Source organism: Eublepharis macularius, chromosome 6 (assembly GCF_028583425.1).
Source record: "Eublepharis macularius isolate TG4126 chromosome 6, MPM_Emac_v1.0, whole genome shotgun sequence".
Taxonomy (NCBI): domain Eukaryota; kingdom Metazoa; phylum Chordata; class Lepidosauria; order Squamata; family Eublepharidae; genus Eublepharis; species Eublepharis macularius.
Genome location: NC_072795.1, coordinates 24192737 through 24207073, shown reverse-complemented (window position 1 = coordinate 24207073; position 14337 = coordinate 24192737). Strand labels below are relative to the sequence as shown.

Genomic DNA, 14337 nt, shown 5'->3' with positions numbered 1-14337 from the left:
GGTACTCTGGGCCCTTCCGAGAAAACCTCGGAGAGCTTCCCTGGGCCCCAGCCAGCTGTGACAGTACCTATGAACGTTTCTGTGGTATTTTCCTCCATGATTCATCTCAGAAAGTTGTGGGGTTCCAATTCACATTTTTCCTTCTGTTCTCCTTCCTACCTTTGGTTCATTCACTCACTTCAATCCACAGTGAGCTCCACATATACTGACAAAAATAGTAGTGTTCAGTCTGGGCTCTGTATACATGCATTTCTTGTTTCAGGTGGGTAGCTGTGTGGGTCTGTAGTAGAACAGCAAGATTCAAGTCCAGTAGCACCTTAAAAGACCAACAAGATGTTCAGGGTATAAGCTTTTGAAAGTCAAACTCCCTTCGTTAGAGAAGATCCATAATTATATACACAATTATCTACATACATAATTGCATAATTGCTTCCCTGACATACCACTTGACAACCACAATCTCTCTTCCTCTGCAATTCACAACTGCAGGAGAAAGTTGGGTGTGTTCTAGAACATCTTTTCCCCATTAAAAGAGGGTAATGATAAGGCCCAAATAAGCTGAGCCACTGCTCTACCTGCATGGATTATGTAGAATATAAGAGCAGATGTGTTGGATGAGACCAAATCCATTTTCTTCAGTCCAGAATCCTGTCTCCCATAACAGCCAACCAAATGCCCTTAAAAGCTTTTTAGGCAGGACACAGACGTCAAAGCATCCCCTTGTTGTTTCCCCCCAGCGCTTTTAAAAAAGAGATTACTGTTCTGGAATACAGACATCCTATTTAGGCATTGTGGCTAATAGCCATTGATGGACCTGTCTTCCATAAACTTGTCTAATCCCCTTTAGAAGCCTTACCCTAGAACAGGAATTCCTAACCTTTATTAAGCATATGGGCACTTTTGAAACTTTGGGAATGATAATGGGTACCACCCCAAAATAGCTGCCATGCAAGTTGGGAACAGTTTTAAAAAATGGCCGTCTTGTGTGGCAGTCACAATACGTTGAGAGGTTCTAATCCAAGTGACATCCGATGGTGGGAGAAGCTGTTTCTGAATGGTTGCTCCCTGCACACCCAAATGTGTTGTTTCCTGAGGATATGCAGGATTGTCTCTTTGCTTCTGGGGGAAGGTGCCAGTGGGTGTCAGAAAACACATTGGTGGGTACCATAGCATCCAAAACCACCACACTTGAGATCATTGCCCTAAAGCATGCCCCAGAATCTTCTGCAGCAGATGCCCACTCATTGACAGACTTGTTCGCTTGGGGAAAAAATTCCCTGACAGTCTCATAGTGAAGGTGATGATTCCCTCTACTCTTTTGTTTCGTAGATATTGACGAATGTGCTGAGGGGACAGCTAGATGTACTCATCGCTGCGTGAACACTCTGGGGTCTTTTGCCTGTATTTGTAATCCAGGCTTTGAGCTTGGGGCTAACGGGAGACAATGCTACCGTAAGTGATATTTTTGCAGAAATGCATTTGGAGGCCATGTTGGTCTAGGAAATGGTGTGCCTTTGGTTGTGCGTTGTTTTGCTGAAGAGCCGATATGGTTAGCACTCTACAGATAATGCACACCTAAATTTAAAGTATATGCTCCATTTTGTAGGGGTGCTCAAGCCACAGGTTTCTCGTGGTCGTGAGCATGAATTCCAAACCTGAACTATGCCCTCTGCATTTCAAGAAGCAGATGCTACTTCTGATTTACCTTTGAGAGACTGTAAATAATAATAATGTGTCTGAGAGTTCCTGGAGCTACACAAAGAACATGTTCATACTACTGTTTTTAGATTGAATATTTCTGCCCATCTCTCATTGCCCCCACGGTCCTCATTTTACATCCTGGATACAGCCAGAAATTTGAAGAAACTCACCTGGAACTCATGTATGTGAGTTTTCATCTCATAACTGACTTAAAGCTATAGTATGATCTTAAAATGTCTGTGAATCTTCCCACTTAGCCCCAAACTCTGAAACAGTGAAAATAATAAGACAGTTGGAAAGCCAAGGCTGTTTAATCCATTAACTGCCTCCATCAAAATGGTGTTTCTCAATTCTTCTGTTCTGAGCAACTCTTGAGCAAGAGAGGACTGACCATCAGCGTGGAAATGCTTCACAGTCAACACTGAAGCTATTTGAAGGGAGGTAGAAAGTAAGGGAAAGTGTAAAATTATTCTGAGACAGAACAGAGTTACTCCATTCTAAGGTCATAGATCCAGAGGAGTTAGCCGTGTTAGTCTTTAGTAGCAAAATAGCAAAGAGTCCAGAAGATTGAACCTGAGGCCTTCTTCATGAAAGGCAGAAGATGTTAACCCACTGAACCACAGCCATTCCCATGTGTTTCCTTCATTCATAATCAGAGCAGTGTGAGAAATGCACTTCCCACTCCACTGTCTGAACCAGGACTCAAACGGCATCTGCTTATGTTGCTTGTTTAGCTGTTGGCACGCAAAACTTGAGGCGCAGGGAGATTTAACAGCTGGTGTCCAGGATCAGTGCCTGAACTGACATTGGGTTGGCCTCTGGGCTTCTCCTCCTCCTACCAGTCAGCTTAAAAGGGACAGTATACACCATGGCAGGCACACAGAAGACCCTCTACCCCTGCAGTTTGGGCTCTTAAAGGTTCTGTCACTACCACAAATAGCTGATAGTGGCTGGATGCTGAGGAAAGGGGCAGGATCAAGAAAAACCACGTACATTTTCAATCTCAATCTATCAGGAGAACTTCCCTTCTCATGAGAGACTGGGGGAGACAACAACGCCTGTACAGCATGGCACATCGGCCTTATAAGCCATGAGCCAGGGTGGAGGACTAACTAGCCTCAGAGAAAAAAACTGAAGGGAACCTCCTCCTTCTTTTCCATCTGAGGCGCTGCAGCCCCTGGGAAGGGCAAGAAGTGGGGCAGTGTATGGAGACTCATACAAGGGATAGGTCTTGAACTCCCACAAACGCCACAGTTGGTGTCTACAAAATGGCAACCCCAGAAGTGGTATCATCATGCTCTGGGACTTGCCACCCAACTCTATGGTAAAACCATAGTGTTTTGAGGGAATCCTGGAGCATCACACCTATGTGATATCATTTCCAGGGTCTGCTGGGAGTGACATTGCAGTAATTACATGCCCCCGTCTCCCCATCCATCTCCCACCAGTTGCCAGAGCCTGATTGAAGAGAAGTGGTATAAACATTGAAGAAATAGCATAAAATAAATAAACCCTATCTATATGGATGGGAAGAGCCAGACATGGCGAAATTCAATGGGCTGAACAAAGCTACACGAGTCTTCTTACAGTCTGGAAGGAGCAACCCTCTTTCTCTTCTTCGCTGATGACAATAATTTGTTCCTTTTCCCGAAAGGCATCGAAATGGAAATTGTCAATAGTTGTGAAGACAACAATGGCGGTTGTTCTCATCTCTGTGAGCATTCAACCAGTGGGCCTCTGTGTTCTTGTAACCAAAGATACGTCTTGGATTTGGATGGGAAGACATGCACAGGTGATGCACTATCAAATTTATTCCATTTTGAAGGAGACTGCGGCCTGTGGTTGAGCGCTTTTAAAATTATGCATTTTAATTAACGTTTTTAAGGTAAACCTTTATTCTTGTATTTATTTCAGGTCCTTCCAGATAAAGTGTTTGTGAAATGCAGAGGGGTCTCAGAGTAGAATTAAAATTAATTTTCCCACTGCACCAACTCTATTCTTTTTAAATCCGCCTTTGAAACAATGTATCTTTGTGGGCATCACGTGGCTCCCTTCGTAGAGAATTCCAGAATTTAGTTACTCATTGGGTAAAAAAAAGCAAATTCTTTTGTCTGCCTTGGATCTACTGCCCAACAATTTTGTTGGATGCCCCCAAGTTCTGGTATTATGGGACGGGTTGAAAACCACTCTCTATTCAATTTCTCCATCCTATGAGTAATTTTCCTGAGCTGGGTAGCCCAGGTGAGCCTGATCTCATCAGATCTCAGAAGCTAAGCAGGGTAAGCCTTGATTAATAATTGGATGGGAGACCTCCAATAAAGACCAGAGTTGCAGAGGTAGGCATTGGCAAACCATCTCTGTTAGTCTCTTACCATAAAAACCCCACTAGGAGGTTACCATATGTCAGCTGTGACTTGATGGCCCTCTCCACCACCATGCATAATTCTATAAACTTCATTGCCTTTTTCAAAACTGAAAAGTTCCAAACTCTGAAGCCATTCCTCATAGGAAAAATGTTTCAAACCCTTTATCTTTTGTTTACCCTCTTCTGGCCTTTTTCCAGCTTGGCAACTTTGCGTAAGCAATAGAATTCAGCATAACTAATGGAAATAATATCTGCTAAGGTGTAAGTAGTTGTCTGCATTAAAGCTGAGGTTGCTTAAGTGGAATGAGATGGTACCAGAGCAGACACTTCAGCAGAGGAAGTTAAAATCTATTATATGAGGGAGGAAAGAGAATATTTTCTACTAACTGATAGGCAACATGCTTCAAGGCACCATAAGTTTTAATAGAACTAGGGAAGCTTTGATATGATCTGAAATATTGCCCGGGAGCCTTTTTGTGACATTTTCAGGGGAAGCAACATTGCCAGTTCCAATAACCTGCATTAATCAATTTCGCACGGGCCTCTAACCTCCACTGATTGATTACACTTTCTCCCCCTTCCTTCTCTGTCCTCGTTGCCTGCATTCCCTAATAATGTTAGCACTCTTTCCAAGGTTAATTGCTACTCTCACCTTTTGCTTTTCTTGTTGCTTCCTTCAATGGAACTCTGCAAATTCAGCACTGGGCAAGTACCTTTCAGATAGCAAATCTTTTAGATCAATCTGAGGTTCGTTTCTGCCTTGTTTCATTGTAGTGGGTCAGCAATTTTAGGACATCTGCAGTTCCAGCTACAGCAAAGTCACTGGGTGTCACAAAGTCACTGAGTCGTCAACAATGGCTGCATCTTTTTAAAAATAAAAAAGAGTCCAGTAGCACCTTTAAGACTAACCAATTTTATTGTAGCATAAGCTTTCGAGAATCAAGTTCTCTTCGTCAGATGCCTGATACAGATACTGGCCAAATACAGAAGAGCAGGAGAGAGAAGAGAGGCGGCAATTAGGGGGGGAGGCGGAGGGAGCAATCAAAACATTCCTTTGCTAGTATATGTAAACATCTCCTTTTGGTGTGTGTATCAGTTGGCTTCAAAGGAGTTTGCCCTGTTAGTTTGTAGCAGCCAAACAGCTAGACCATCCAATTCCAATGTAGTATGGGCCTTCGACAACCACAGCTCTCCCTGCCAGATGCATCTGACAAAGAGATCTGTGGTCCCCGAAAGCCCACACCAGGTGCCACTGAGCTCCCCCAGACCCCACCTCTGTAAAGGAAATCTGTTACCTGTGGTAATGTGATAACCATTCATAGTCCCTATTCAGTCCCAGCTTGACAGAGTCAAATTTGCATATGAATTCCAGTTCAGCAGCCTCCCGTTGGATTTTGTTTTTGAAAGGTTTCTGTTGAACTACAGTGACCTTTAAGTCTTTGATGGAATGTCCTGGTAGATTGAAGTGTTCTCCCACTGGTTTCTGGACGTTTCCATTTCTAATGTCAGATTTGTGTCCATTTATTCTTTTGCGTAGAGGTTGGCTGGTTTGTCCAATGTACAGAGCAGAAGGACAGAATTGGATGGTCTAGCTGTTTGGCTGCTACAAACTAACAGGGCAAACTCCTTTGAAGCCAACTGATACACACACCAAAAGGAGATGTTTACATATACTAGCAAAGGAATGTTTTGATTGCTCCCTCCCCCTCCCCCCCTAATTGCCGCCTCTCTTCTCTCTCCTGCTCTTCTGTATTTGGCCAGTATCTGTATCAGGCATCTGATGAAGAGAACTTGATTCTCGAAAGCTTATGCTACAATAAAATTGGTTAGTCTTAAAGGTGCTACTGGACTCTTTTTGATTTTGCTACCACAGACTAACACGGCTAACTCCTCTGCATTTAAAAATAAAGAAGCAGTTTTGAAAAACGTATTCTTTTTTTAGCTGAAAATGTTATAGATGCATTCAGACATTACTTTTAACTGACATTAAACTGGAATGTCCATTAACCCCGCTTGCTGCCAAGGTTGCACGCAAGCCCTCATGCCTTCCTTCTTCTCCCCTCCCCATCACATAGATAATCCCATGAGGTGTGAATGCAAGTGCATGGGTTAACCAGAGATAATTCCCCCACCCAGGATTCCAAACCAGTTTAATCCCAGTTTATAGTACTGTTTTGTGGTGTAGAGAACTACCTCTGGTTAACTTGTACATTTGCATTCTTATGTCGCCAGGTAACCAGAGCTAGTTTTGACAGGGATTCTCTTGACTGGAAAGAAAGAGGGAGGGGAGGGAGACATAGATGGCTGAGTGGCAGACAAGCTAGGCGCATGTACACCCCAGCTTAATTTCGGTTGAAAATTAAATCTGAATGCAGTCATATTTTTCGTTCTGTTTTAACGAATTATGACCTCATTTTCTTAGGAGAAATTTAAAAAACTAAAATTCATATGCAGTGACAGCAAATAGACTCTACAGAACCATGCCTAACCCTCATTCATACATTACCAAGTATACAGGTTGGATCCGTGGTCCCCACCCCATTTCCTGTAACAGTCATACTTGAGTGGTGGGTTCTCCTTCATTCCTGCATGTGTGGTGTCTAATTTCAATCATGACTCAGGCACATATGGAGAAGAAGCTTCACCCCCTCTCCCAGTGTTTCGTTTTCTCCCCCTGCACATTGTGATATTCGACCAGCTAGGCAAACCCCTCTCTATACTTAAGGGTTTCCCAAATAATGCATGTTTCAGGTCAAGAAAATGGTATGTGGAGAAGGCCGAATCCCTCTGAGTGTGCCTCAGTTGTGATCCATGTTGGGCACTGTGCAAGCAGGATTTGAGGAGAACCCACCACTCATGCGTGACTGTTACACAAGAAAAGGACTTTGAACCCAACCAGTGTTAATGTGTGGTCTGCCGTCAGGAGAATACCAATATGGTGGTGTGAGATTGTTTGAAGCAATGACTATAGAAATATGCCTGTGAAGAAGTGGTAATACGAAATGGGATTGGACAAAGTATGCTGGCAAAACCCATAGGTGTGGCAATTGACAACTTTACAGCTTCACAACGTCATTAAATCTTACAGCTTCTCTGCTTCACTGCTTCTTAAATTTCATCGAGCTATCTTGCAGCTTCAGCTTTTACTTTGATTGGTGTGAGTGCCTGGTGCACCAATATGAATGAACTGATATACATGAATCGAACTGACTAATCATCTTTGTGTATTTCTCCCACCAATTGGATTGTTGTTATAATTGTATTGTTATGAATATTTTATATGAAATGTTGTTAATGGTATTTATTGTATAGACAAGTATTTATGAAATTAGGCAGTTTTGCACTTATAGCACTTTATAGAAATTCATAAAAAATTATAAAATTGTGATAATAGTTTGTATTGTGTACTCTGGGATTACTCCTTTTGACAATGGGAGAGGTATAGAGCCTCTCCCCAAACTGATCATCTGGCTGAATCTTCCTATAAATAAACCTCTCCTAAGACCTGTGCATTGTGCACCTGTGCATAGTATTATTTTTTGTTTCTTCTTTGACATTTTCATAAGAATTCTTTTTCTTGGTGCCTGTAGACTTGGACGAATGTGAGACAGGAGATGGCTGCTGTTCACAATTCTGCATCAACTACCTCGGAGGCTACGAGTGTGGCTGCAAGGCAGGATTCCGGCTTAACCCTGACGGCTGTGGGTGTGATGGTAAGCACATAAGGATTGTTAGGCACTGTCATGGTGCACCTCCAAAGACTCATTCAGAACTGTAGAATGAGGGATTGTTTGAACGATTTACCTGTGTGACGGATTCTGCTTGTCAGCTCTGGTCCCACAAGCAATGGCGATGTCCCTTTCTCTACATGAAAATCTGGAGTTTAGAATATGTGTTTGAGGGCACATATTTCACAGTGGAATCCTAAACAGAGTCCATGGCTGTAGAAGGTACAGCTCAGTATAGAACTGCACTATGTCAGTAGCTGTGCCAAAATTAAGCTGCTCTGGGTCTGGCCAGAGCTTGGGTGGGACAACCCACTGGCAGCCCTGTGTATGCCTCTTTAAGCTCTGCCATGGAAGAAAGATGAGATATAAATATAATAAGGAAATAAAGAGCCTCCCCTCCAGCATTATGTTCTGCCATTGGGGTATATGACAGAATATAATGATCCATTGAAATGTTTTGGTGGAAATTGCAAGATGCTGAGCAAAACCCCAGACAACAGCTGCTTCATCTTGCCAGGAGGACATTTGGATAGCAGGGGCCTAACTCCACGTTACATTTTCCTTGCCTCCTCCTAGGTGTAGCACAATCACATCCCTTTGTCAGTTTCATACTGGGAACTTAATTCATGTATAGGCCTGGTTTGGAACAAAGCCACCACGCATAGGGAAAGAGATCTCAAGCCTTATCACCCTGTGCCATTTTCCTGACCTGAATGGGCCTGGAAGGGAGGGCCGTTTGCCCTCTTAGGACATGTATGGATGGGATACACTCAAGTTTCCCCAGTGGGGCCATAATGCCCTCCTAGGATTATATCAGGTTGGGAAAACAACACAGAGGGAAGGCCTTAAGCCCCCTATCACCACATGCTGTGGTCCTGATTCAAATCAGATCCGTGCATGCCAGGAAATGACCTTGTGTGTAAAAGTGCTGTTAAGTTGCAGCTGACTTATGGCAACCCCACAAGGTTTTCAAGGCAAGAGGCTAACAGAGGTGGTTTGTCATTGCTTGCCATTACACAGCGACCCTGGACTTCCTTGGTGGTCTCCAATCCAAGGACTAACCAGGGCTGGCCCTGCTTAGTTTCTGAGCTCTGATGAGATCTGGCTCGCCTGGGTCATGCAGGTGAGGGTGGGAATTACATTGCCAGCATACAAATTACAACAAACACCTGATCAGGCGGAGCAGGAGAAGGACACAAGGAAAAGTGTATTGTTAGGAGCAGTCAAAGAATATTTGATACTGTTTATGCTATTTTTGTTCTGCTTTGTTTCGGTTTGCTGTATATTCATGGGTTGTTTATTTTATGCTTTAATTAGGTTGTGAGCTGCCTTGAGATTTGCAGCAAGGTGGGATATACATATTTTAAATAAAAAAATGACCAGCTCCACCCCATTTTCTCCTTATTCCTAACTACCTCTCTGTTTGACTTTCCTTGCTTCATGCTGTAGATGTGGACGAATGCCTCGCTGACACTGATGGTTGTGACCAACGCTGCATTAATTCCTTGGGTTCCTATGAATGTGCATGTGAGGATGGATACCGGCTTGGCATCAATGGACAGTCTTGCAGCTGTAAGGAATGCCATCAAGTTAGGAAAGTCGCCCAGCCTACATTAAAAACCTAACAGTGCCTTGCTATTGCAAAGCATTCATGCTCACACACCAGAATGCTGCCCCCACAGCAGTCCTACATGGGAGATACAGTAATTTATCTTATTTGGACAGACTCTGCCAATGTGATTTGAAAAAGGTTGACTACCTGTCCCATATGATATTGGAATGCCCTCATTATAATTTTAATCACATATTATGGATTGTTCTTTTTAAAACTAAATTATCTTCCATTTTATCCAAAGATAATATAGTTCCTTATCTGTTGGTGGATAGACGCCCAAGGACTATGCTGGCCGTGGCCAAGTATCTCGCCACCATATTTTCCTTATAGAAATAAAGACTCTTTATCTGCTGCTTAAGATCATTGGATGAAAGGAACTGGAGAGGAAAGGAAAAGGAAAGGAAAGTTGTCCTGAATGAAAATTCGAGTTACTGTCCAGGATTTTAGAAGTTACAATTGGGATTTGTAAATGGAAACTGAAGCTTGTAGATGATGTATGCTCTTTAAAAATGAGGTCTCTTTCAAGGGATCTGGTTTCTAGCCAAATGGATCAGGGTAAGCCCCAGTTTTTGGAGTGACCTATGTCCGAATCACCCTCCCATGCTTTTGCTGCTCTACCAGCTTATAACCCATTCACCCACGCATGTGACCTCCTCCTCTGTCTACCTGTGTGGCCACACCCATGCACTTCTGAGCCCTCCCACCACCCTCACTCCCTGCCTCACACACCACCAGATGCCCTTCTCCAGATGGCAGGGCTGATAACACCATACCCCGAGGTGGGGAAGCTCCTGGGGCCCACGGTTTCTGGCAGATCCCACTGCTGTCAGCACCCCCTACCCATTCACTTGTTAGTGCTCTGTCACCCATGCTCCCTGCTGTGTGCACTGCCTGGTGCCACTGGGAAAGGTCTTCAGATGTCTGTGAGCATGAGAAGTGGTGGGAGGGCTTGTGAGCAGGCTAGAAAAGGACATGAAAGCAGGTAGGAAGTGTCAGGTGGTTTGGAGGGAAGGAAGGCATGAGAGCTTGGTGGTGGACAGAGGAGAGGGGGGTCGACTCTCTTCCCATGGCTCCCCTAAACCTGGAACCAGCCCTGCATGATGGCACACATACAGGGGACAGCAGAGCAGCATGAGCAGGGGCTCAGCAGCAGTGAGCTCTACTGGGGACGTGGGCCTCAGCAGAAGCTCAACCTGGGGTTATGCTGACACTGACCCTGGACTGGATATTGCTGAATTCCTAGACGTATTAAAAAACTAAATTCCTAAAACGACTGACTTTAATGCCATAGCAGGAGAAACCAAAGTCTTTACTTTGGATTTCAACCAGCCTTTTTTGTTACAGAATTAAAAATGCGATCTAGGTTGTAACGGTATATTTATTTTAAAGTGCGTGATTTGTGAAAATGCTAGCTTTTAATTTAGTTGTGTGCTCCCTTTAGAACAAAATGTATCATTAGGTATTGCATGCCTTTGGTTCAAATGTCACATCTTTAAATTATTTGTGCTCTCCTTAGCTGTGGCCCAATGGCTTGCATGTCACCCAGAAATCAATGGAATTTAAGGCAGATAGATAACAGCTTGCTTGGTAGGCACTTTTTTTCAAGAGATGCTCAGATTACCCAGCAAAAGTGACAAACAGCTTGTCTAAATCCTTTGTTTTGCAGGACGCCATAATTAGCCTCCCTAAGGTAGGTTAAGCAGCGATGTGTAAAATCTCACATTGTTCCGATGACAAACAATTTGAAGGGAGTATTCAGTGCATACACAACGTAACTCAGGCAACAAACAAAGCATCCATCTGCTCAGAGTGGCCTTTCCAGCAAACCTTATCCGTGCACCTGGTGCAGGTGATCCTAAGATGAACAATTCTTTGCAATTCTTAACTCAGTGATTTCCATACTTTTGATCGCTGAAGTACACTTTTTTTTCCTGAACAGAAATTGGAAGTACACTTACGTATCGTAAAGTTTAGGTTTTAATCTGTGTAAGACAGAAACTACCTGCTTTCCAAGGAGCCCATCCCATTTGTTTCTGTGTGTACTTATTTACTTCATTTATACCCACTTTTCTCGCCCCTAAGATCCCAGAATAGCTTACAAAGTTTCTCTCCTTTTCTACTTTACCCTCACAACAACCCTATGAGGCAGGTTAGGGGGGACTGGCCTAATGTGGCCCAGCAAACATCCACTGTAGAGGTGAGATTCAAAAATGAGTCTCCCAGACTCTAGTCCACTAGACCATGCTGTCATTCTTCTTGTGTGGGCAAGTAACTCTGTTCCACCTCTACGTCAGGAGCAATAGAATTGTGTAGTGATGTGATGTGGAAGAATCACCTGCCCTCACCTTTCACCAGAGGAGGCTGATCAAAGAGAGGCAGTGTCAGAGGGGTGACTCGTCCAGAGGTGCACTGGGCATTTCCTTCAGTAGGAAAGTACTTTGAGTTCACAGGGCACTTTTCAATTAATTTGTTTCTCTTGTCCCACTCTGCATTATTTTGCAAAACACTAGTGCCTTAGCATGTGGCTTGGTGGTTGTTGCTTAACTCATTCATTCCCAAAACAAATTCCTGGAACTGTCAGTTTTCAAAATTAGCTCTCCCTAAGGCCACACAGAAGAACCAATTCATCTGTCTAGTACCTTTTTTATTGTGTGCTTCCTGCAGTGAAATCAGCCCCCTTCCCATACACACATTTTATTGCCGCAAGAACCCTGTGAGGTAAATTAGGCTGAAAGTGTGGCTGGTTCAAGGTCACCCAGTGAGTTTCATGGCATAGTGAGCTTTGAACCTGCATCTCCACAGTGCCCGTCCGACATTCAGCCCACCACTACACACTGATTCTCTGAAGGTTTTGCTGATTCCATCTATTTTTATTTCCCTTTAGTAGTAATGTAGTTTAGTTATTGATGTGAACATCATACTGTTCTGTATATAAAATGAACATGTCTTCTAAACTGAAAAAGCATCTCTACACTTAGCACAAGATGATGAGGAATTAGAAGAGGAAGACGAAGAGCTGGAAGATGTCAAGATTCCTTACCTTCGCTTCAGAAGTCCACCTCAGCTCCTTCATTTCAGTACCTCACTTGATTCCTTCTATGAGGATCTGGAACAAGATGTTCGTGGAGAACTTGCTCTTGAGCACAAAACCGGTGAGATAATTTAGGGGGGGATTTTCAAAGCAAACATGGGATGGGTGTATTTCCATGCAACGGTGGATCAGCTCAGACCAGAAGAAAGGCAGAGCACATAGCCTATTATTAGTCTCCAAGAGCCGAAACAACAGAGTCTTGTGTCACCTTGAAGACTAATGAATTTATTGTAGCAGAAGCCACAGTAGAGTTGTAGCTGTGGTTCAGTGGTAGATTGTCTACTTGGCATGCCAAAGATCCCAGGTTCAATCCCCAGCATCCTCATTTAAAAGGAGCAGGTGGTATGTGATGTGAAAGAGCTCTACATGAGACCCTGGCAAGATGCTACCAGTCAGAGTAGACATTACTGGCATTGACAGACCAATGATCTGACGTGGGATAAGGCAACTTCCTGTGTTCACATGTAGGTGAGGATGTAGGGAGCTCTGGCTCATGGAAACTTATGCCACAATAAATTAATTAGTCTTTTAGTTTTCACAAAACTCTTTCCGGTACTTACAAGAAGAAGATCTTTGGAGGTGAAATATATCTGTAGAATGAAGGATCAGCTCTGCTAGGAATGAGATCTTTGGGAAGAGAAATCTGGAGCTAAGAGGAAGACAGGTGATGCCACAACATTAAAAGGAGTGTCCCTTCTAATCCTGGTGTGACAAATTAGAACAGATTCAAATGATCAGGGGTCTTCAAATCAAATCCTACAAGAAATGTTTGAAGGAACTTGGTAGTTGAGGCTACAAAAAATAGGCTGGGTGGTATTATTGTGCTCATCAAAGACCTGAAATACTGTGACATAGAAAAGGGCAAAGGCTTATTGTCTGCTGTTCCAGAAGGCAAGACTAGTGGGCTTCAGTTACAGGAAAATCAATTTTGGTTGAACGTTAGAAGAAATTGTAAGAGTTGTTCAACAACAGAGCCAATTACATTGGGTGTAGGTAGACTGTTCCTCGCTGTAGGACTTCCAGCAAAAACTGAACCGTCTGTTAGGAGTGCTCTAGCTTTGCATTTCCTGCTTTGAGTGGAAGGTTGGGCTAGATGTCCTAGAAGGATCCGCCATCCTGCTCCAAGACTATGATTAAAGCAGAAGTCATAGTCTAATGAATTACTGTGGTACGAACTGACCATGAGACAAGTGGAGTTTTTAATCAGAAGTGTAGAGCAAATGCTTAGCTAGAAGCAGGGCTTTTTTTCAGCAGGAATGCGGTGGAATGGAGTTCCGGTACCTCTTGAAAATGGTCACAGTGTAGAGCAAATGCTTAGCTAGTGTCAGCTTGTGGCTAGATAAGGCTCTTCCTACAGGTTCCCTTTCAAAAGCAAACAGGAGTCCATTGATTGAATAAGGAAACTTTACTGCAGAAAAGGTCCATTATAGTCCACAGTCCTGAATAGGAGACTCAGGATGGTACACAGTCATTGTTACCAATGAAGGGCAAAGCATGAGGTACAAAGTAACAATACCCATCTGGATTTGCCTCCCCCCACAGTTCTCAAAACAACATCTCTCAGTCCTGGGAAGCTGCTCTCCTTCAAGGCCAATGCTTGGTGGAACGGTGTTAGACAAAACAGTCGCCTCCGGTGGGAATGCTGCCTGGGAACTGGTGCACCTGGGAAGAAAGCACTTAAACACTAGAAGCATTAGAAAATGGAGTCAGTACAGTTTAGATATACACTGGACCTGACATTCTGCCCCCCTTAAAACAGATCCCCCCCTGGTTTATATGGGTAGCGAGTATGAAAAGCTTTGGTTAATTTAGGAGCATGAACATGTACAGAGTTCAC

At 43.5% G+C, this 14337-nt stretch overlaps 1 protein-coding gene across 1 annotated transcript in view; it reads left to right on the top strand.

Moving 5' to 3' along the window:
- Positions 1–14337, top strand: part of LOC129332024 (multiple epidermal growth factor-like domains protein 6) — a 293959-nt gene that overhangs the window by 174593 nt on the left and 105029 nt on the right. Inside the window, 5 exon segments of the mRNA XM_054982775.1 lie at positions 1330–1452; positions 3356–3493; positions 7657–7779; positions 9244–9366; positions 12388–12561. Of these exon segments, the coding sequence (XP_054838750.1) occupies positions 1330–1452; positions 3356–3493; positions 7657–7779; positions 9244–9366; positions 12388–12561 (681 nt within the window).